Below are 21,267 nucleotides of genomic sequence, written 5' to 3'. Positions count from 1 at the left end.
AACACCCAGAGCCACACTGGGCTGGTTTGTGGGCACAGGAAAGATGGCAGAGAGCAGCACCACCCCCCAGGAGATGCTGCTGTAAGAATGAGACACTTGAGAGCATTGGACCAGCACCATTTTCATTATTTTAACCTGAGATATGCACTACACAGCACTTGCTTCTACAGCAGAGGAACAGGATTCTCTCCTGGCCTTCCCCTGGCAATAGACTCAAATTCAAGAATTAATAGATAACACAGACTTCCATCTCACATCCTAGTAGGAAAATCATGTTTCCCTTTTCAAGAGCACTATTTCAAAAGCAATGATAAAACGTGAAGTCACTGGACAACTGAAAATTGAGACAACTTCACTAAAAAGCTGAAAACTGGAGACAGAACAGTCAGCCTGGTGTCTCTGCCCACATCTCCTCACCATTCTGTAGCATTAAACCCTGCTCATATTTCGAAAACCATCAAAAGTGAACGGGGGGAAGTTTGGCAAACAGGAGGCAGTTTTGGGCAAGCAGGCAAGAGGGTTGATTTCACATGCTGTAAAGTCCTGCTCGCTGGTGAAAAACACACCATCCTGGGAGTATATAGAGGGGTCCAGGTCATAGTAGTTGTAGGGCCTCAGGAGAAAACCAACGGAGTTTCCCACGGTCACGGTGTTGGGAATATCCTCAGAGTGAGGGATGTGCAGGAAGCCAGCAGTTATCCAGGCTACCAGGTCCTAGGGAAGAGCCACAAGCCCAGGGTTACTTCAGAAGCTGCAGCAGCAGTGGCCAAAATACACGTGGGGCAGTGGGGAGGGACAGAAGGGAAGGAGGGGGACCCCAATGGGCACCAGCCAGCTGCGCTCCCACACACCCAGCTCCCCTGTCCTGGGAAAGAGCTCCTCCCTTCCCCAAAGACCTGCCACAGAACCACAGAATTTCTAGGTTGGAAGAGACCTTTAAGATCATTGAGTCCAACCCAGCCACAGCCATGGCTGCAGGTATCCACCCAGTGGAAGGACCCTTGCTTTGGCCTCCATGGCCTCACAACATTTTCATGATGTTTTGCCAGCATTTCTCCACAGGGAGAGACAAACTTCTGCTCTGCACACACTCTCTGTGTTCTCTGACCAAAGGACCAAGCAGACACACAGAGAAGGGGATGCCCAAACCCACTGTGCTCCCAAAGCTGGGCCCATTGTCCCGGGGCTGGTGCTGGAGTCTCTCTGCTCCTTGGGGCTCCATTGAGCCTTGGCTGGGTGTCACATTGAGCCCAGGGACCCCAGCTCACCTCATTGGTGATGGTCTCGTTGTTGATGAAGTCAGCAAAGGCCACAGTGGGCGTCCAGGGGTCGTTCTGGTTGTAGATGCTGGTGCTGGTGGGCTCCTCCTCCTTCCTCCTGGTGACAGCCAGCTGGTACCTGAGGACAAGAAAAGAGAGGGGAGCAGCCCCCCGAGGCAGGGCACAGCTAAATCAACTCCTGAAAGCCTGCAGAGCCCAGAACTGTGCTTCCCTGTGCCTCCCATCCGGGCCATCCAGCAATCCTTCCCAGCTGGCAGGGCTGAGGGGCTCTCTGGAACCTGCCCTGCCAGGCAGAGCAGCCTGACCTTGCCCAGCTGATGGCCCTCTCCATGGAGCTGGCCTCAGGGATGTGGTCCCCTGCAGAGCTGGTGATCTGGATCCTGTAGCCACGCTGGTGGCCCCACTTGTTTTTGCTGTTGGCAGCAAAGTAGATGTATCTGGGCATCTTGGAGTGGAGCAGGAAGGCAGCCTGGTCTTCTGTATCCAGGACTTTCCTGGTGAGCCGTGGCCTCTCTATCTGCTGCTCTGGGCTCCAGGGAGCCTGGGCCATCTCAAACTCCATGTCCTGGGCCATGAGGGAGTTTTTCACCCCTGTGAAGCCAAAACAAAGTCACTGAGGAGAGTCCCCACAGTGCCCAGCTCCCCAAGGACACCACAGTGCCTGCTCTCCCTGCACCCTGAGCAGCCCAGGAGCAGCTCTGCAGCTCCCCATGCCATGTGTGCATCTGTGGCTGGACACTTGTCCAGGCTGGGCAGCACCACCCTGCAGCAGAGACAAGAGGGGACAAGGGATGAGCCTCACCCCAGGGCAGAACAACAGGTTTGCCTCCCATTTTCCTCCCTGTTTGCCTCCACAGCCTAATTAACAAGAGCATGAGCTTTGTGAGTGCTCATCCTGCACCGTGGAGGCCCCTGGAGCAGCCAGGGTGCTGCACACATTGCACATCACAGACAAGAGCAGTGTTGGATGCTCTCAGGCCCTGCCACAAAGAAGGGACATGGGCCCAAGGTTTGGAGCAACGGGAGAAATTCAACCTGGGGATGAGGTGGCAAAGAGCATTTGATGGTCAGTGCCTGTGCAGTTCTGGCAGAGGGGTTATTGCTCAGAACCTCCTGCCTGTCCCACCATTAAACCCCTCTGTGTTCTGGTCCTTTACCATGTGAGTTCTCAGCTTCCATAAAAACCATTTCAGAGCTGAACTTGTGGTCTGTGAAGGTCTGAGCCCCACAGAAGAAGATCCAGGCACAGCTGAGCTCTTTTCCTTTCTTTTTCTCACATGAACAAAACTTCTACTGCTGCTGGCAGTATTAACAGTGACAGCCTGATTTCATGTCCCTTCTCCCTGTTCCTGCAGTTCTGCCACCCCCTCACTGCAAGCACACCATTCTGCTCCACAAGTGCGAAGGAAAACCTGTATAAGTTTGGGTACCCCGTGGCCTGCACCTTGCCCTCCAGGGCTCCATTCTGGTAGAAGATGAAGTCCCACACGTGGTCGTAGTCGCCCATGGTGGTGATGGAGCGAAGCACCAGAGTGGTGTCACCACCTGAGGCTGAGCATCCCTGCACTTCCAGGACTCGCTGTGAGCAGGGGCTGCTCCTGGGCTCCAAACCCTGTGCACACATCCACGGCCGGACTGTGGCTGCACATGGACCTCGCTGGGCGGCTGCAGTGGCTTCACAACTCGGGATTGAGTGTTCCCCCAAGAGAAGAAGGGGAGGGATCTGCAGGAGCTCAGCCCCAGGAGCACCAGCACAGCTGCCCTGCTTTCCATGGGGCAGTGAGACACCAGGAGGATGCTCCCAAGGGAGAAGCAGTGCCAGGAGCAGCAGCAGGCTCTGTAAAGCAGGCTCACTGTGGCTGTGCTCAGACAGGGCCACCTCCCCGTCTGCCCGCCCGTGCCTATGGCAACACACCCCGTGCCAGACGGGAGGCCTCAAGGAAACACAAACATTTTTCAGCTGCTACCTTTCATACTTTCCCTGAGCTGAACACAGAGCTCCCAGAAATTCCCACTGCTTTCCACACAGTGACCTTGACAGACTGCTTTATGTGTTGAAAAATAATTTTGCAATGAAAGAAGAGGTTAGGAGAACAAAGAAGCAGAGTTCTGATGTCAGTTGTTAGGGAATGTATGGACAAGGAGGCAAACACCAAAGCATTAGCCTTTTAAGCTAAACAAAGAGGGTTTCCCCCCTCCTTAATGATATGCCTCAACCAAATCCTAGCCCCTGATTTTTTATCATGCTCACTTCACGACTCACTTTTTCTTTAATTATCCAACCCAAACGTCTGAACAATGGCAGACATTAAAAGAAGATCCAGACCTACCTCCCACATCCAAGTCCACCTTGTAGTTGACAAAGTGGGTGTGTATTGTACCCAGGGTGTGCTCCCAGAGCCTATTGCCATATCTCAGGCCATCCCCATGGAGAAAGGATGAGCTCGGGTACCCCGTGGCCTGCACCTTGCCCTGCAGGGCCCCGTTCTGGTAGAAGATGAAGTCCCACACGTAGTCGTAGTTGCCCACGGTGGCGATGGAGCGAAGCACCAGAGCCGAGTTCACCAGCCCCCCGTAGTAGAGCGACTGCAGGTTGGAGTAGTGGCGCCTCAGAGGCGAGCCCAGGTTCTGCTCAAAGATGCAGAGCGAAGCCTTCCTCTTCTTGGGCCTCAGGCCGTCAGACAGAGAGACTGTGTCCACAAAGGTGGCCAGGTAGGGACAGTCCACCCCTGGCACTAAGGGTGAGGTGTAGCGCCCCAGGCCGAAGCTGCCGTCCATGTAGCGGGTGGACATCCCCGCCGGGCAGTTGGAGCCGTACACGGACAGCGCCTCCTGCACGCTGATCTCGTAGGCAACCCTCTCCCCCTTGTGTCGGATGTCAAACAGCCGCAGGCCCCTGCTCACGCTCATGCCAAAGGCGAAGCTCCAGCCCTGGAAGAGCACCCGGTTGTTCCTGACTCTGTAGCGGGGACCCTGCGGCTCAAACTGCAGCGGGAACGGCGCGGCCGCGGGCGCTCGAGGCTTCATGGAGGAGAAATCCCCGTCCCTCGGTGCCCTCCTCACCTTCTCCACGCTGACCCGGCCCTGCACGTAGGCACTCTCCAGCTGCACCATGTCCCTGTAGTACTGCCCGTTGTAGAACACCCTGCTCACTGCCCACTGGGAGATGTCCAGGCTGCTGTGGTCCACCAGCACCTCCAGCCCCACGGGATGCAGAAAGAACCCGCTCACATTCTGGAACAGGACAAACCAGGTGACCCTGTCCCCAGACTGGAACCCACGGGGAGCAGCCGTCACGGTGGCAAGGTTGGCTCCATCATACTCCATGACTTGCTGCATGAAAGCCGGAGCTGAGGGGAACACTTGGCTCTTCAGGAACCGCCCGATCTGCTTGTACTCCACAGCCAGCGCGGGCCTGCGGTGGTAGGGCAGCTTCCCCCCGTACTTGCGCACCGTCACGTCCCGATGGTACGCCGGCCCCGGCAGCGGCCCCACCACCAGCTCGGTGATGTTGGGCTCCGGCTGCTGCCCAAAGTACAGCACAGCCAGAGCCTCCCGGGGCGGACGGGCCCCCCCCGAGTCCAGGAACCGCAGCACCTCGGCCTTGGCGGGCACCTGCACGTCCAGCCAGGCGATGCAGTTCTCCGAGGGCTCGGCCCGCGACGCCTCCACCAGCGGCACCCCGAGGTGGCCCCGCAGGTACCGCACCACCTGCGACATCTCCTCGGCTGTCAGGTCGGCAAACACCAGGCTCTGCCCGTCCTCTGTGTCCTCCTGCTCCGGGGGAAGGCTCTGGCACGTCCTGGGGCTCCTTTCCCTGGTCAGCAGCACGCAGACCAAAGCGAAGATCGTGGCTAAGGCCAGACCAAGCAGGATGAGCACGGTTTTCAAGTTCATGCCTGCGGCTGGTCCAGCAGCATTCAGAGACTTTCAGAGCAGGCTTTCCAGCTCCTGCCTCTGTCAGTGTATGCTGCACTGGATGGATTAGCAGAGAAAGTACAAAAGACTGGGAGAGGCTAGGGGAGGAGATCTGAAACCCTTGGTGACCAGAAAGGGCAGATCTCCTCTCAGCTGCAGCCTCTCCGGTCCTCCTTCATGGCAGTGCCCTGAAAGAACTTGTGGAGATGTAGGGTCAGTGACTCAGACAAGTTCCACATAATTCCGTTGCTTTTTCGGTCCAGCCTGCTTTCCTGAGGCTGCCTGTAAAAACGGAGACTCTGCAGCCAGCCTGAGGTGGCTGTGACCACTGTGAGGCTCTGACAAGCTGGGAATTGTTGCCACACTGTACAATTCCACCTCTTTACAAGTCACCGATTTTCCTTGTTTATCAGGCTGCTTCCTTGTAAACATTCCCCCTGGCAACACCATTCCAAGCTTGGAGTTACTTTTATTTCATTTTTTTCAGTCTTCCACATGGAAGCCTTTCTGAGAACACATCCTCCTGTGTAGCAGTAGAAAACTTTGGCAGGCATGGAGATGTAGCTCAGGATGAGAATCAGGCACCAAGGTGCTGTGAACAACCAGCCCTTAGAACAGCTCTGAGCCAATGAATCCCCAGCACTGCACTGCCACAGGATCACCCAGCCTTTGTCTCTGCCTCCAATTCAGATAAATTGAGGTGCAGCTTCCTAGAGGTTCCCCCAAGGAGAGAAGGTCCCTGAACCTGGGTCTGAGGGCAGTGCCTGCTGTCAGTGCCCAGGCTGGGCAGCCACATCTGCCCTGTGCCACCCCAAGGACATTCCCTGCAGCCCCACAGTGCTGCTCACAGCCCTGGCAGAGCAGGAGGACCTGGTGCTCCCTCCTGCCACGCAGCAGATGCTCGGGGTAGACAAGACTCACCAGCCTGGCTCCAGGCCCAGAGCTGGTGCTGAGCAGGACAAGGCATCCAAGAGAACCAAGGCTGGAGATTCAACCCAATATTTCCACTCCTGCTGCCAGCCTCACCTCACCTCACCCTTGTCTTCTCCTCCTTGCATCAGTTTCCTGATGGGACACAGCACCCACCAGCCCCTGGCTGTTCCTCTGCAGCAGATCCTGCCTGGCTCAGCCCCCCTGTGCTCATCCACCAGGCTGGGAGGCAGCAGGGCCACGTTGCTGTGGGACACACTCCATCATCCTCACCACCACTGGCAGCCTGAGCCTTCCTCAGGGCAGGCTGCAGCTGTGCAGGCCAGGGACACACTCAGCCTGTCTGTGCCAGCACACAGGGCTCTGCCTCAGCAGCCAGGAGAGCCTCAGAGCCTCAGCTCTGCTTCATGTGGCCACAGAGCCAGCAAAGGGGCTCACTGCTGTACAGACACAGCAATGGGCAGGGACAGCACAGGAGAAGAGAAAGGAGAAAGGAGAAAGGAGAAAGGAGAAAGAGAAGAGAAGAGAAGAGAAGAGAAGAGAAGAGAAGAGAAGAGAAGAGAAGAGAAGAGAAGAGAAGAGGAGAAGAGAGAAGAGAAAAGAGAAGAGAAAAGAGAAGAGGAGCCATGGCTGCATGGGACACAGCAGCCACAGTGGCAGAAACACCTGCTCTCATCAGCTCCCAGCAGCAGAATCAAATGTCTAACCCCAAACAAGGCAAAGCAGCACGGATTTCCAGTCAGGTTTCAAGGATTACCTGGGATGAGGCTTGGAAGAAAAATTCCCTTTTGGTTTGGGCCTGGAACATGGTGCCCATTTCACTTGGAGCACAGGGCAGCAGCTCTGCTGTCCTGGGTCAGGTTTGGGGCACAGAGCAGCAGCTCTGCTGTCCTGGTCCAGCTCTGGAGCACAGCCAGGACATCCCTGCTGCCTCCCAGGAACAGGACAAGTGTTCTGCTGCCACAAACACCAGCACAGCCAAGGTGAGACAGCAGCAGAACCCCCATGGCTGCAGGACAAAGCTCAGTGGACCTTTCCTTTCAGAAGCACACAAAGAGATTGCTCAGGTTTGGCTTCTGCCCTTGGGTTTGCATCTGCAGCTCCTCAAAGCCACTCAGGCTCAGGCTGCAATTACAGCAGGGCCCTTTCCAAGCAGCACAGCAGTAGTTTAGGAAAACTCCACAGGCCTTCCTGCCCCACAAATCACAACTCAACCCTGCAGCTGGGCTGAGAGAAATCCAGAAATAGACTGTGGGAACACTCCTGGTTCTCTGCATGTTGGGGGCTTGGAAAGAAAGAGAAACCCTAATCTGTACTGACATCCCCATGGCAAAGCAGCCACAGCACACACCCCAGGGCTGCTGGATAAGGATGGAGCTCTCTGCACTGCAGAGCCTGTGCCATGGAGGCCCTGTCTGATAACAGGTTTTTAGTACTGTCTGTTTCTGCTGGACTTTTCCAGCTGTTTCAGAATAAAAACAGCCCTAAAATGCACCTTCATCTTGCAGTAGGAGTTTGAGGAGTAATTAACTAAGTCTGCAGAGCCAGAACCTGTGCCAATAGCTGCCTGATGGAAAGCAATGGGAGATCTTTGGGGGCCACACACACCATGGAATTGCTCTCCAAAAGGAGCCTGCAGCAGCTCAAAGCTAACCTAGAATTAGAGAAATTGCACGTCTCTGTAACTTGTAACTTGTTTATGACCTGCTCAGTGCACGTACTGCTGCCCACATGCCAGTCCCCATCACTGACCCACATCCCATGGAGAACTCACATCCTCCCCATGTTTTATTCGGGCTATTTTGGCTAAACTCATGTTTTATTTTGTCTCGTGGCTGCTTTTAGGCACTGCCCATCTGATATTTGCTAAATTGCCCACGCTCCCCAAACACAGCAAGGGAGAGGGGAGTGCTGTTTTTCACGCACACAGAAAGGTAGAGGTGGCAAAAATAGCATCTGAAATTTACTGAAACCCAAACCAGATGCGACAGGTTTTGGCTTGGGGAAACTCAGAGACAATTAACTGTGACAGCTGGGTAAAGGGCACAGGAGGAAAACCCCAATACTCCTAAACAGAGTCAGGAAAGCAAGGTCTGAGCAAGCCCCAAAGCAGAGCTCAGACTTTAGAAAGCTCCCATTCCCAATGCCTCACCTCAGGGGTCAGCTTATGCAAAGCACCACAGTGGGACCTGCCTGACCCTGCCTGCACTCCAGCTGTGCTGCTGGCAGTGCCTGTGCCTGCCCACAGCTGCTGAGGGATTATTCTCCTCCCCTGCATTCAGCTGGGATGTCTCATGGGCTGGGTGAAGCTGCACACTGCAGCTGCTCCCACAGATGAACCTCATTCCCTGCCAGGACAATTGTCCTGCATGCTCCATCCTCTCATGGCTCCCTGGGAGCTCAGGTTTTTTGACTGTGGTGAGGAGGAGCCCTTCATGCTGCACCACACCAAATCCTGCCAGCAAGTCCTCCCTTTGGCCCTGGGATGTGTGTGCAGCCCAGTGCCCCCTCCCTGCATGGGCCAGGCACCTGCAGGGCTTTCCCACACTGCAGGAGCTTCCCTGCACAAGGGGCTGCTCCTGTTCCTGGGCAGCCAGAGCCCGTCTGGAGCTGCTCCCGGGGCAGCCACAGCCTCTGCTGGGCAGCAACGGGCACAGCCCCAAACAGGCAGCAAACCCTGCACCCTCTGCTGGCTCAGAGGGGCTGCAGCCCTGCAGGACACTCAGGAAAGCTTTGAGTGCCCCTGGAGAGGCCTCTGTGCCCCAGCAGGAAGGCAGGAACAGGATGATGCCCAGAAGAGCAGAGGGCACTGTGGCTGGGGAGAGCAGGGCAGATGCCTCTCCTTGGGTACCACACACAGGGAGCAGCCAGGAGCAAGAGATGTGTGCCCCTGTCCCACAGAGACATCCAGGACAGCCAAGAGACACCTGCCAAGAAGACACAGAAACCCTGGAGCAACTGCAGGCTCAGAGAAACACCACATCTGTTTGAACTGGGACAGCCCAAGGCCCACACTGGGCTGAGATGGGACAGATTCCATCAAACCCAAGCCCAGGGGTAAAATCATGCCCAGTGTGAGGCATGCTGATGGAACCTAAGCAGCAGGTTAGTTTATAACAAAGAGGAATGAGGAGAATGAAGGGAAGGAGCAACTGAAGGTGAGAAAGGCAGAACCAGAACTGGACACTAAACCTGCATGGCCTAAGAGCCCAGCATCACACACAGGGGGCTGCCTTGAAAGAATTCCAAGTACCTCATTTTAATTTCTTGACATGGTAAAAGTTTACATAGGTTCATCTGGCAAAGAAAGCTGAACAAATTAAAAGGAATCAATACAAAGAAACACAAGGGGAAGTGCTGCTCCCAGACAGCAGCTCAACACAGTTGGTTTGTTACTGAATATTTATTAGCGGGAAGACTAAGAGTTGACTTAACTACAAACAACAACAGAAGAGTCTATAGCAAGGGCCAGCAGCCCCCCACACTCTGGGCAAATCCCTGGGAAACCAGCAAGAGACAACATGGCTCTTAGATGTGGAAGCAGAGAAAAAAAATAAAACAAACTAAAAACAAAGTAAAAAAAAAAAAAAAAGGGGAAGAAAGTTCATTCCATTTGTCACTGTTGTTACAATGAGATTAACACAACTCTTAAGGCTACTGCACAATAAGAATATACAGGTGTAACAGCGAGACCTGGGAAACAGCAAGGTTCCTGAAACAAATGATTTAACATTCCCTGATTAAGGGACTTAAGTAGAAATACTATAAATAAGAAAATTTTGAAGCCTGCAGCGTTATGGGCCCACTTGCCACACACAAAAACTGACGCAGTACAACCAGTCATTTCCAAGGGGGTTTGTAATGGACCACGAAATGTTCTGGCAGCTCGGAGGAGTCACGAGGCACAGGAGTGTGCCCTTTGCAGGGGAAAGACTGCAAGGTCTGCAAGGTACCAGGTGGGTATCAGCCACCCTCACCATCAAGCACCAGCTGTGGCAGCCAGCCTGCCCTGCCCAGGCACCAGGAAGCACTGCCAGGGACAGGGGGACTCAGTCTGATCACATGCACAGAGATATTTTAGGACTTTAGCATCAGATCTCCAGCCCCTCCCTTCCCTCAGCCCAGGCAAAAGCAGCCCATGCTGAAGGGGCAACTGGGATGTATGTGAAGGAACATTGGTTTTAGCCAAGGAAGTGGCTCTAGTCAAATGGCAGAAGCCACCTGAGCTCATGGCAGCCAGGACAGCACCAGCTCTAGTTCCAAGCATTTGCCTCACGCTCTGCACTGATCCAGGCAGGAGTGGTGAGGCAGAGACCTGTGGGGCAGGCTGAAAGGGAGTGCAGATGGCTCAGTGGCACCAGAGCACAGCTGCCAAGGGGCAGGAGCCCTGGTCAGTGCAGAGCTGGTGGCAGAGGGACCTGGCCACAGCCAGCAGTGGGGACAGAGCTGCCCTGCTGTGGCACTGCCAGGCTGCCCTTGTGCTGGGCTCTTTGCCCAGAGACCCCAGAGCAGCCACCAGACAAGAGATGGGACAGGACAAGGGCTTGGTCTACAGTGTTGTTCCCACTCAGGTAGGAAGCAAGGCATGAAGGAATGTCCCTGCCTGGCTGCAGCAGCCTCTGGGGCCTCCAGTGCAGCATGGCCTCTACTACCAGTGACTAGAGGAAGAGGGAGAGCTCCTGAGACCTGAACAAAACCAATCACAAAACTAGGCAAGAATTTCTTTAGAGTTTAACTAAGAATGCAATACTATTTCCAGCCAGTTTCCCATCTCGATAGTCACGTAACAAACCAAGGCAATGACGGTCTTTAGTTGACTGAACAGTTCTCAAGTTCAAACGTTGACACTTAATAGAGGGTCTCAGCATTGCTGCTCCGAGGCCTCTTGATCTTCTCAATGTTTTTAAGGATCATGTCATGCAAAGTGACCTGCAAAAAGGAAGAACAGGACTCAGACAGGAAGCCAGCCATCCAGCTTTCACCATAAGCACTGATTACCACAGCAGCACCACCCTGAACCCTTGTGTGCAACCACACACCTGGGTAAGATAAGCCAGACCTTACAGAAGCAGGATCTAGAATACCAAAAACATCCATTCAGAAACCCTAGGATTGGCTTGCACTGTATGAAGAGCTGAGGATCAGATTCCCACAGAGGGGGCACCAATATTTTGCATTATGGCCCTGGAAACATCTGCATCTCTGGGAGATGCTGGAGAAACACCTCACTGGAGGCAAAGTGAAGCAGGCAGGCTCAGGGGGAAAGGGGAGAGGAGCAGCGGCAGGAGCACAGTGTGGCTGTGTGCTTTCACTCACATATTGATTTCTCAGCTCTGAAATGATGAGGCGCAGACTGATGTACTCCTTCTCGTCGATCTCCGTCACGGTGCGCCGATAATCCTCCTGTGGGGCACACACAGCTCAGCCCAGCCCAGGCTCCCACAGAGCCCCCCAACCTCAGCTCAATCCTCACAGCATCCCCCCCTCTTCCCCCAGCACCCTCAGCTCAGAAAGGACAGGGACAAAGAGCTCAGAGTCCCACATCAACGTGGAAATCTGCTGACTTACCACATGAGGGTACTTGGCTATTTTGGAAACCAACTTTGCTCTTGTGATATAGTATCTGCCAGGGAAAGAGATTAAAGCTCAGATAAACAGCACCAGGATTATTTTCCAAACTACCCTGTAACAACAGCTGGAGGACCTTCCCCAAAAACATTCTTTTCCAAGGAGATCCCAAAAAAGATCCCAATAAAGCTATTTTGGAAACCAACTTTGCTCTTGTGATATAGTATCTGCCAGGGAAAGAGAGAGATTAAAGCTCAGATAAATAACCAGGATTATTTTCAGATCCATCCATGCTGCCTTGTAACAACATCTGGAGGATCTTTCTCAAAACCATTCCTCTTCCAAGGAGATCCCAATAAAGCTATTTTAGAAACCAACTTTGCTCTTGTGATATAGTATGGGGCAGGGAAAGTGAGAGATTAAAGTTCAGATAAACAGCACCAGGATTATTTTCAGGTCCAAGCTGCCCTGCACAACAGCTGGAGGACCTTTCCCAAAAATACTCCTTTTCCAAGGAGATCCCAAAAAAGATCCAAATAAAGCTATTTTGGAAACCAACTTTGCTCTTGTGATATAGTATCTGGCAGGGAAAGAGAAATATTAAAGCTCAGATAAACAGCACAAGGATTATTTTCAGGTCCAAGCTACCCTCTAAGAACAGCTGGAGGACCTTTCCCAAAATCATTCCTCTTCTAAGGAGATCCCCAAAGAAGAAGTCTGTTCTTGCATGCCCACCTAGAAATCTGGTCCAGGTAAGATGCTGCCTCACTCTCCACAGTCCTAAGCTCAGCAACTGTTTCTTCCTGCAGGGGAGACAAGGAAAGTTAGCTCCAGTAGGCTGCAGCTGGCCTTCAGGGCTCAGGAATCATTGTCTCAGCAGAACCACATCAAGCTCAGGTTTGGGTTTTGAAATCTAAGCCAACCCCATGACTGCAGCTGCTGGACATCATGAACTGAAGGATTCAGAGGAACATCAGAGATCCAAGCCCCTGGAGCACAGAGCAGTGCCTTACCTGAATAGAAACACCAAAGTTGTTCCCATCCTCTATCCTGGGAATGAGAAGCTGCACCCACATTTTGACCTGCAGTGGAGAGATCACAGCACTGACCAAAGCCAACATCAGCACAAAGATTTCTCTCAGCAATGTCAGCAAGAGCTCCCAGGACCCTGCCTTTGCAACAGAGCTCATGATCAGCTGCTGCAGGGCCCTTATGAACCTGTAACACTTCCAGGATCCCCTCCCACATGGCTGGGATGCCATGCCAGCCAGCACAGGCCCAGCCTCCCATGGAGAGCTCTCCTCACCATGCCACAGGAGCCTGTGCTGGGCAAGAGAAGGGCAAGGAAAAGCCTCATGAGGACTGATATCAGACATCCTTCTCCTTCAGGTGAAGCACAGAGCTCCCCAAAGGTTTCAGCTGTCAGAAAAGTCAAAGCCTTGCCTCTCCTCATCTGCAGCACAGAGGGACCTGCTCCTCCCACAGCTCCACCTCTGCAGGACTAAAACCACCCCCCTCTGCCTGCCCCTGCTCCAGGCTCACCGTATTGCACTTCTCAATGAGCAGCCTGATCTCTGGCTTCACTTTCTCTATGATGTCCACCAGCTGCTGGTTGCTCTTCAGCATCCCATTGGGCATCACAAACACTTTGGTACCTGTGGCACAGACAAACCCTCAGTGTCAGGGGATCACAGGAGCAGCTGCACCAGGGCTGGACTGAGGGGACACCTGAGCCTCACTCACTCCCAGCAAGGCCAGAAAGGGGCTGAGCCAGGCTGTGGCCACCTGTGGGGAAGGGGAAAGGGGCATGGGACAAACAGTGACCACAAGGGGAGGAAAGGAGAGAACACAGAGCAGGATGAGACTGAAGAGCTCGAGGATGCTGAGCACAAAGAGTTTTCCTGGTGCACATGTACAAGAAGTTTGTGTCTCAGCTTAATGCAAAGCCTGGAATGTTCTTCCAGACAAAGAGAGGAACTGCACAGATCCTCAGAACCAGGAGACAGCTGCCTCTGTCAGCAGGCCCAGACCCAGCCAAGCACTACTTATGTCTATCAGAAAAGCACTAATTATGCTTCTAGGAGCTTGAAGCTGACTCCTCCACATCAAAACATCTGTAGGTCAGGCTCTGGCCTGCATGAGCAGCAGCTGCTGGCAGGGCAGGGCAGGTGGGGCTTGCACAATCTGCATCTCCAAGGCTCAGGGGGCAGGCAGCAATACAGGGGACTTGGGGGGTCTTACCCTGAAAGGTCTCGTCGTGGTCTTCCAGCTTCCTCTTTTTCATATTTGGCTAAAATATACAAAATGTTTTACTCACAAACTAGTTGTAAGCTGTAGGAATGTTGCAAAAGGAAAACTTAGAGCCCTGCCATGTTCCTGTTTTCTAAACACTCTTCCTTAAATCCCAGGAAGAGCTGCAGAGCTGTGTTACCTCCAGGCTTGAGAGATCAATCTCTAACAGCCTCTGGGCCAAGGCCTGGTGTTAAATAAGAATATCCCACCCCAGCAGAGAGCAAACCATGCAGTTTGAACAGGAGCTGGGAGCACAGCCAGCACAGTAACCTTACCCCATCCAGTCCATCGTGGCTGTTGGTGAGAAGAATTGGGTCAGGCACTGGGAGGTTCATGTCCGAATGGATCTGAGTCAGATCATGAATATTCAGGATGGGTTCCTGCAAAGTAAAGCAGAGTTGTTACCTGATCATGAGCTAACAAATTCTGCCACACCAAACACAACAAGAGAAAAGATTCAGGCCTCCTTCTTGTCCAAAATTAGGATGAATGAAGATAAAAAATCTGGAAATAGACTGTGGATCCCTCACACTCTGAGTGCCAGGCCATGGTGTCCCTGTGAGAGCCCAGCACTGCCAGGGACAGCCCAGTGGGGAGGAAAATAAATGTGAGACATCACACAAAGCAAACTGCACAAGGCAGCACCCCTCCAGAGCCAACAGCACTGCAGCTGCTGCCTCGTGTGCCTGCAGCAAGGTGAGATGCTCAGAAAACAGCCCTGGAGAAACCTGCCACAAGACTTCCAAAATGTAGCTGCAGGTGGAAAAGGATGCAGAGCACAAGGCACACCCTACCTTAAGGAATCCATCGAGTTCTAACAGCTTCTTTGGGAAAAAGTTTGCTACGAGGTCCTCAGCCTGAGAGAGAAAGGAAGAACAAACAGTGATGAGGGAGAAGCCACGTGGCTCCCACCAGCAGGCAAGAACAGCAGGGAAATCATCTGTGCACAAGCAGGAAACAAAGAGAACCCAGTGCTTCCTGCTGCCAACACCGGACAAAGCCCAGGTGGGATTCAGGGGTTTAGGAGGCTCACAGCAGTGCTGAGGGCATCAGTTGGATGCTACCAAGCTTCCAGGGCAGGCTCAGCCCACAGCCGAGTGTGTCACAAAGATAAGGGCAAAAAAAAACCCCCACTGCTGCTGGGCCCGTGGCACTCACCTCACTCGTGATCCGCTCCCTGAAGGAGTCAACCTACAGAAGCAAACAGGGACAGTCAGGGGGGCTCCGAACAGCCGGGGCGGCCGCGCTGAGCCCCGCAGGACCCTCCCGGCTCGGCTCCCGCTCTCCCGGGGGACCGGGAGGAGCCCGCCAGCACCGAGCGGGGCTGCCCGGGGCGGCTCCATCCGCCCCCCATGACCCCGGGCGCTGCGGGGAGCCGGAAACCGGGAGGGAAGATACTCGGACCCTCCGGGCCGCCCCCCGGGGCAGCCGGGCCCGGCTCGGGGGCGGCCGCAGCCCAGCCCCGGCCGCATCCCCGCCCCCCGGCGCTGCAGGGCCGGGCGGGGGTGGAGACACCGGGGGCTCATCGGGGCGGGCGGGCCGGGCTGGAACGGCCGAGAGGCGCCGTGGGGCGGCCCCAAGCCCGCCCCGCCCCGGGCCGGCGGCGGCAGAGCTCGGTGCGGGCCGGCGGGGCGGAGGCGGCGGCCGAGCGGGGCCGGAGCGGGGCCAGGCGAGGCCGGGCGGGGCGGGGCGGGGCGGGGCGAGCGGCGGGGCCGGGGCGCACCTTGAGCTTCACCTCCGGGTCCACCTTGAGCAGCGAGGCCATGGCGGGTCCGGTCTCGGGGCCGCTCCGCTTCCCCGGGGCCCACACCGGAAATGACCTCACGCCGCGCGCCCGCCAATGCCGCGCGCGCCCGCCGCCCGCGTGACCGGCCCCTACTGCGCACGCGCGCCGCCGGCTCCTGGCCGCTCCAGCGCCTCCCGGGGCGGGGACACCGAAAATGGCGGCGCCGGGACCGCGCCCCCGCCTGCGTCACGTCCGGCGCGCGGCGATGGCGGGGCGCGCGCGGGCGGCGCGATGGAGGCAGCGCGGGCGGGCGGCGGCGGCACCGGGACCGGCGGCACGGCGCACGTCAGCTTCGTGTGCCAGCGCTGCTGCCAGCCGCTCAAGCTCGACACCTCCTTCAAGGTGCTCGACCGCCTCACCATCCAGGAGCTCACCGGTACCGGGCGCCGTGGGGTGGGGTGGGCGGCCGGGGCTCGGGCCTAGGCCTGAGCCTGAGCCTGGCTGACGCCGTCTCTCCCACAGCCCCGCTGGTGAGCGCCGCCCCGGCCAGGCCCGGGGACCTGCACGAAGAGGAGAGCGCCCTCACGGAGGTACGGCGGGGCCGGCGGCGGGGAGCGGCGGCAGCGGCAGCTCCCCCGGGCCTGCCGGTAACGGGGTTTCCTTGCCTCCAGGAAGCTTTCGTGGAGAACCGGCAGGATGGCGTGTCCAGGAGGTTTATCCCGCCTGCCAGGTACAGCCACAGCCCCGCCAGCTGGGAGCCTGGGGCAGCCCCTCAGAAATGTCCCCTCACGGGGCTGGGTCACACTGGACAGCTCCTGTGAGCCCTCAGAGCTAACCCCTGCAGGATCCCCGTGGCTGGGTCACAAATGGCTCCTGTGAGCCCCCAGAGCTTCCCCTGCAGGATCCCCTTGGCCCTCGGGCTCCTTTTCAGTTTGAACACAGAGCTGCACCATCCTTGTTGCACTGTGGGTCAGCACAAACCCAACTGAGTCCCCAAAACACGGGTTGCCCCATCCTCATGCTCTCCCTTTGCCCTGAGCTAGCCCCAGGTTGTGGTTTGGTGCTGGAGTTGCCTCCCCTCAGCACTTACATCATGTTCTTTCCAAGAATGATGTCAACAGAAAGTGCCAACAGCTTCACGCTGATCGGAGAGGCCTCGGATGGTGGCACCATGGAAAACCTCAGCAGGAGACTGAAGGCAAGTGGGTCACGAGCTGGCAAACTCAGATCCTTGGGAGCAGAGCTTCAGTTTTTCCTGATGCCCTGTAAAACTAAACTGCAAGGTTTCCCATAGCATTTGTCTTCGAGGGGCTTGGTTGGGGAGTAGTTGAGCAGAGAGAGATTATTTTAATCAGTATTTGGCCTGCAAAGAGGATTCCTGCTAACTGAAGCTGCTGAAAAGCAGCAGGCAGCTGCCTGTGGTTTCACTTGCACTGATGTGAGCCCTTCCTCCAGGTCACTGGAGACCTCTTTGACATCATGTCTGGGCAGACAGATGTGGATCACCCCCTGTGTGAGGAGTGCACAGACACTCTGCTGGACCAGCTGGACACACAGCTCAACATCACAGAGAACGAGTGCCAGAACTACAAGTGAGTGAAGCAGAGGTGACAGAGCTGCTGTGGCTTGAGGCACAATCAGTGGATGATTTATTAGAAACATGGATGTTGATCTAGTACTGATATCCTACTGTGACAGACAAAAACTCTCTAACAGTTAGAAAGTCTATGTTTATTTTGAGATAACTCCCAAATACAGACCATAATTTACAGGTGATTACAGAGCCCTTTTATCTATACAAATATTGAATACCCAAAATACAAATACATATTCATAACTTCGGTACATCCCAGTCCCCTGCTCTGTATGGTAATTAGTTCAAAAGCCATTAAGCATGAGTAGTTTGTTCCTTGAAATGGGTCAGGAGTCCCAAAGTGAGGAAGTAAATGAACTCTTCCTTATTCTGACCTTTCTACCTTTTCAATGCAAATATGACAAATGAACCCTTGTTAGAACTCCCATTCCTTGTCTTCAATTGGTTTCAGAATAGAGGAGGCCCAAAATTGTCTTATGTTCCTAAAAACAATTGTCTTATATTCCTAAAAACAATTGTCTTATGTTCCTAAAAACAATTGTCTTATGTTCCTAAAAGCTATTTATCAGTTTCTGTATTCTTCATTATAAACCCAGCTGACCAAACATTCTGTTGACAATCAATCAATTAGACAATAACTACTAACTCTTAACTTTATCAAGGCCTACTCATTTATTTTAATTAACTCCAATAAAGTTTATCTCTAACTAAAATCTTAGCTCCTCTAAAGTCTCTAAATTCCTTAAAGTTTCTGTCTCACGGGGAGCTCAGGATTGCCAAGAGCTGCAGGGGCTGCCAGTGCAGGACTTCCCAGGATACCTGTCCTGGCAATCCTGATGTTCTCCTCTAGGAGATGCCTGGAGATTCTGGAGCAGATGAACGAGGATGACAAAGAGAAGCTGCAGACAGAGCTGAAGGAGCTGGCACGGGAGGAGGAGCGGCTGATCCAGGAGCTGGAGGATGTGGAGAAGAACCGCAAGATTGTGGCTGAGGACTTTGAGAAAGTCAGGGCAGAGGCTGAGAGGCTGGAGCAGGAGGAGGCTCAGTGAGTGGCAGGGCTTGGAGGCAAAAAATTAATGAGAAACTTGTAAATGGTAACATGAGAAACCTGTAAACATGCCCAAATGCCAGTGGCTCGCTCTGTGCACAAAAAGAGAGACCAAACTGGCCTGCAGAGCTGTCAGTCTGAGGTAGAAGCCAGCCCTCAGCACTTCTTGTCCTGTTTGTGCTCAAAGGTACCAGAAGGAATACTGTGAGTTCAAGAGGCAGCAGCTGGAGCTGGATGATGAGCTGAAGAGTGTGGACAACCAAATGCGCTATGCCCAGATGCAGCTGGATAAACTAAAGAAAACCAACGTGTTCAATGCTACCTTTCACATCTGGTAATGTGGACATTGGAATGTTATATCCATTTTCTTGGAATCTGCAGTGTGAAGGTTTTTAGGTCACTGTGTTTGATAGGAAAGGTGCAAGTCAGCTCAGTTACCTCCCAGCAAAGCAGTGAGTGCCACCTGTCAGGAGTGGCAGCTGAGGAAAGCGTGCCAGGCTGTGGGACTGGGAAATGGCTCCTTTGTAACACTTTGGAACCCCTGTGCCAGCCAGCAGTGACACTGGCATTGGGGTTCACAGAGCAGGCAGCTTGGAGAGGTTGGCTGGGGGTTTTTGTTGTGTTTTTATGACAAAAAGAGAACAAGTGTTTGGTGTTTACATACACTTGTTAAGAATAGCCCCAACCCTCCTTGTGCTTGGCTGGCACTGTGTGTGCTGTGCTCTTGGGACACAGCCCCTATTTGGCTATCAGGCCATGAGCTTTTCCCAGCCCAGCACATTTATTTATAATTCTCCTTATCACAGGCACAGTGGGCAGTTTGGCACAATAAATAACTTCAGGCTTGGCCGCCTCCCCAGCGTTCCTGTGGAGTGGAACGAGATCAATGCTGCCTGGGGGCAGACTGTGCTGCTGCTGCATGCCCTGGCCAACAAAATGGGCCTGAAGTTCCAGAGGTACCTGCAAAACCACCCACAGGTCATTCATGGCCCAGAGGAGGACAGGCAGACTCAGGAGCCTGTGAATTCTGTCTCCTTTTTTTCAGATACCGCCTTGTCCCCTATGGCAACCACTCCTATTTGGAGTCCCTCACAGACAAATCCAAGGTAAGGGATCCTGTACAAAGCATGGGACATTGATCTTGAGTGCCAGAGCCCTGGTCACACTGGGGATGCAGGAAAAGCTTGGTCTCTGTGGATTTGGAGTCCAGCAAAGGTGGCTGCCCCAGCTCCTCCAGCATGGTGACATCTTACGTCCTGTATGAAGCCACTGGTGCTGCCAGCCAGCAATAGAACTCTTGAATGACACACCTGGCCAGAGGCAGAGGCATGTTTTGGGGTGATTGGCAGGTAGATTGCATGATTTGGGGTTGCTGGAAGTCAGGAAAACATGCCTGCACATGGTAGGCACTTGCACAAAACCAAGTCATACTTCCCTTGTGCCACAAGCCATTTCTCAGCATCCCATGACAAATGTAAGCCTCACATGAGGTTAAAAAGCTGCAGTGACCATATCAAAAACAAGTGCTTGGTGTTCCTGATACAAATCTCTTTTCCAGGAGCTTCCCCTGTACTGCTCTGGAGGCTTGAGGTTCTTCTGGGACAATAAGTTTGATCACGCCATGGTGGCATTCCTGGACTGTGTGCAGCAGTTCAAAGAGGAAGTGGAGAAAGGTGAAACTCGGTTTTGTTTGCCTTACAGGTGAGTGTTGCCACAAAACTCAGATTCAGCCCTGTGTGCTCCCCCTAGCATTGTTTCAGCCCTGATTTTTCAGAAATCATCTGCAATTCTTTATGATGTGTTTGGTAGTTTCATTGAAACTTAAAGCTAACCCCTTGGGGGGAGTCCTGAGGCTTGCTCAGATCTCTTTAAAAACAAGATAGTGTTATTGTCAGATTTAAAATGTAGTGCTTGGTGTCATACTGAGGTTAAATGCTTGCAGTGGGAATACACTAATTAAAGCTTGTGTGTGATACAGGATGGACGTGGAGAAAGGAAAGATTGAAGACACAGGTGGCAGTGGTGGCTCTTATTCAATTAAAACACAATTTAACTCTGAAGAGCAATGGACAAAAGCACTAAAATTCATGTTAACTAACCTGAAATGGGGCCTGGCCTGGGTCTCCTCCCAATTCTATAACAAGTAACTGTGATCAGAACTTGGCCTGGCAGCCATGGAGTGTCTGCATTGTGTTGGAGAAAGGCAAATGAAGATATCTCTTAATATTAACCAGTACAAAATGTTTACAATACCAAAAATCCACAAGACACTTTATTTACAATGCCATTATTTACAAGTAGTTTGTAGAAAAGCAATATGCAAAATTGTATTGTTGAGTTGAACAGAATAAAAGCCAGCTATTAAATGGATTCTAAACTGTTATTTTTGGGGTTTATGGCCATGCACATAAATCATTGTCAAATGAGCATCAGTTTGATGCTGCTCTGTTACAGCTAATGCAAGGTTGGAAAAGCAGGACATGACAAACACAAGGAATAATGTGGGAAAACTGCCAGAACTCTGCCTGCTCATTAAAGAATTTAAAATAAAGTATTTTCTAACTCGTATCAGCACTTCTTTGTGCTGCTGAACTTAAAAAGGTTTGAGACCATTACAACACTGTAATCCCTCCTGCAGGCTGTTCCTGCACAGGGCAGTGCTGAGGAAACAATGAAATTATTCCAGGTGTTTCCAGCCAGCAGTGCCTGGCACAGCACAGACCCCTGGCACTGGCAGGGACAGCCAGGCTGGGCACTGGGGTGGTGATGGTCACAGTGCTGGCACAGAGGGGACAATCCCAGAGGACAATCCCTGTTTTTATAAAACAGAGGTTTTATAAAGGCAGCAGGAGGAGACAGAGCAGCTCCATTTGTGAGAGCTGGTCCCACCAGCCATGGCAGCACCTTTCAA

General features: G+C 53.5%; 3 protein-coding genes across 5 annotated transcripts; 1 reads left to right on the top strand and 2 right to left on the bottom strand.

The window, feature by feature from the left end:
• Positions 1-289: 289 nt before the first annotated feature.
• On the bottom strand, positions 290-5,177 carry LOC128940239 (membrane primary amine oxidase-like). 2 transcript variants are annotated; one of them, XM_054281576.1, is made up of 4 exons: positions 3,611-5,177; positions 1,586-1,871; positions 1,269-1,398; positions 290-714 (listed from the first exon to the last, which is right to left on the bottom strand). In XM_054281576.1, exons 1-4 carry the CDS (start codon positions 5,175-5,177, stop codon positions 430-432), a joined length of 2,268 nt encoding a protein of 755 aa, XP_054137551.1. In that variant the 3' UTR covers positions 290-429. The 2 variants fall into 2 exon arrangements, with proteins under 2 accessions (XP_054137551.1, XP_054137552.1); XM_054281577.1 differs by having other exon boundaries at positions 1,269-1,399; positions 1,668-1,871.
• Positions 5,178-9,362: 4,185 nt separating this feature from the next.
• PSME3 (proteasome activator subunit 3) lies at positions 9,363-15,817 on the bottom strand. 2 transcript variants are annotated; one of them, XM_054281486.1, is made up of 11 exons: positions 15,712-15,817; positions 15,147-15,179; positions 14,783-14,845; positions 14,264-14,368; positions 13,938-13,986; positions 13,239-13,351; positions 12,710-12,778; positions 12,432-12,499; positions 11,697-11,751; positions 11,445-11,531; positions 9,363-11,057 (listed from the first exon to the last, which is right to left on the bottom strand). In XM_054281486.1, exons 1-11 carry the CDS (start codon positions 15,751-15,753, stop codon positions 10,977-10,979), a joined length of 765 nt encoding a protein of 254 aa, XP_054137461.1. In that variant the 5' UTR covers positions 15,754-15,817; the 3' UTR covers positions 9,363-10,976. The 2 variants fall into 2 exon arrangements, with proteins under 2 accessions (XP_054137461.1, XP_054137462.1); XM_054281487.1 differs by lacking the exons at positions 9,363-11,057; positions 11,445-11,531; positions 11,697-11,751 and adding an exon at positions 12,029-12,276.
• Positions 15,818-16,005: 188 nt separating this feature from the next.
• On the top strand, positions 16,006-20,726 carry BECN1 (beclin 1). The gene is made up of 10 exons (XM_054281504.1): positions 16,006-16,150; positions 16,237-16,444; positions 16,822-16,912; positions 17,170-17,306; positions 18,159-18,353; positions 18,544-18,690; positions 19,163-19,312; positions 19,402-19,462; positions 19,915-20,057; positions 20,335-20,726. The coding sequence occupies exons 1-10, from the start codon at positions 16,006-16,008 to the stop codon at positions 20,501-20,503; spliced, it is 1,446 nt and encodes a 481-aa protein (XP_054137479.1). The 3' UTR covers positions 20,504-20,726.
• Positions 20,727-21,267: the final 541 nt, after the last annotated feature.

The sequence above is a fragment of the Melozone crissalis genome, unplaced genomic scaffold (genome assembly GCF_028551555.1).
Source record: "Melozone crissalis strain CALT ecotype California unplaced genomic scaffold, PUWL_Pcris_2 ptg000032l_1, whole genome shotgun sequence".
NCBI classification, from domain to species: Eukaryota; Metazoa; Chordata; class Aves; order Passeriformes; family Passerellidae; genus Melozone; species Melozone crissalis.
The sequence above is the reverse complement of the archived record's forward strand: the minus strand, read 5'-3'. Positions and strand labels throughout refer to the sequence as shown.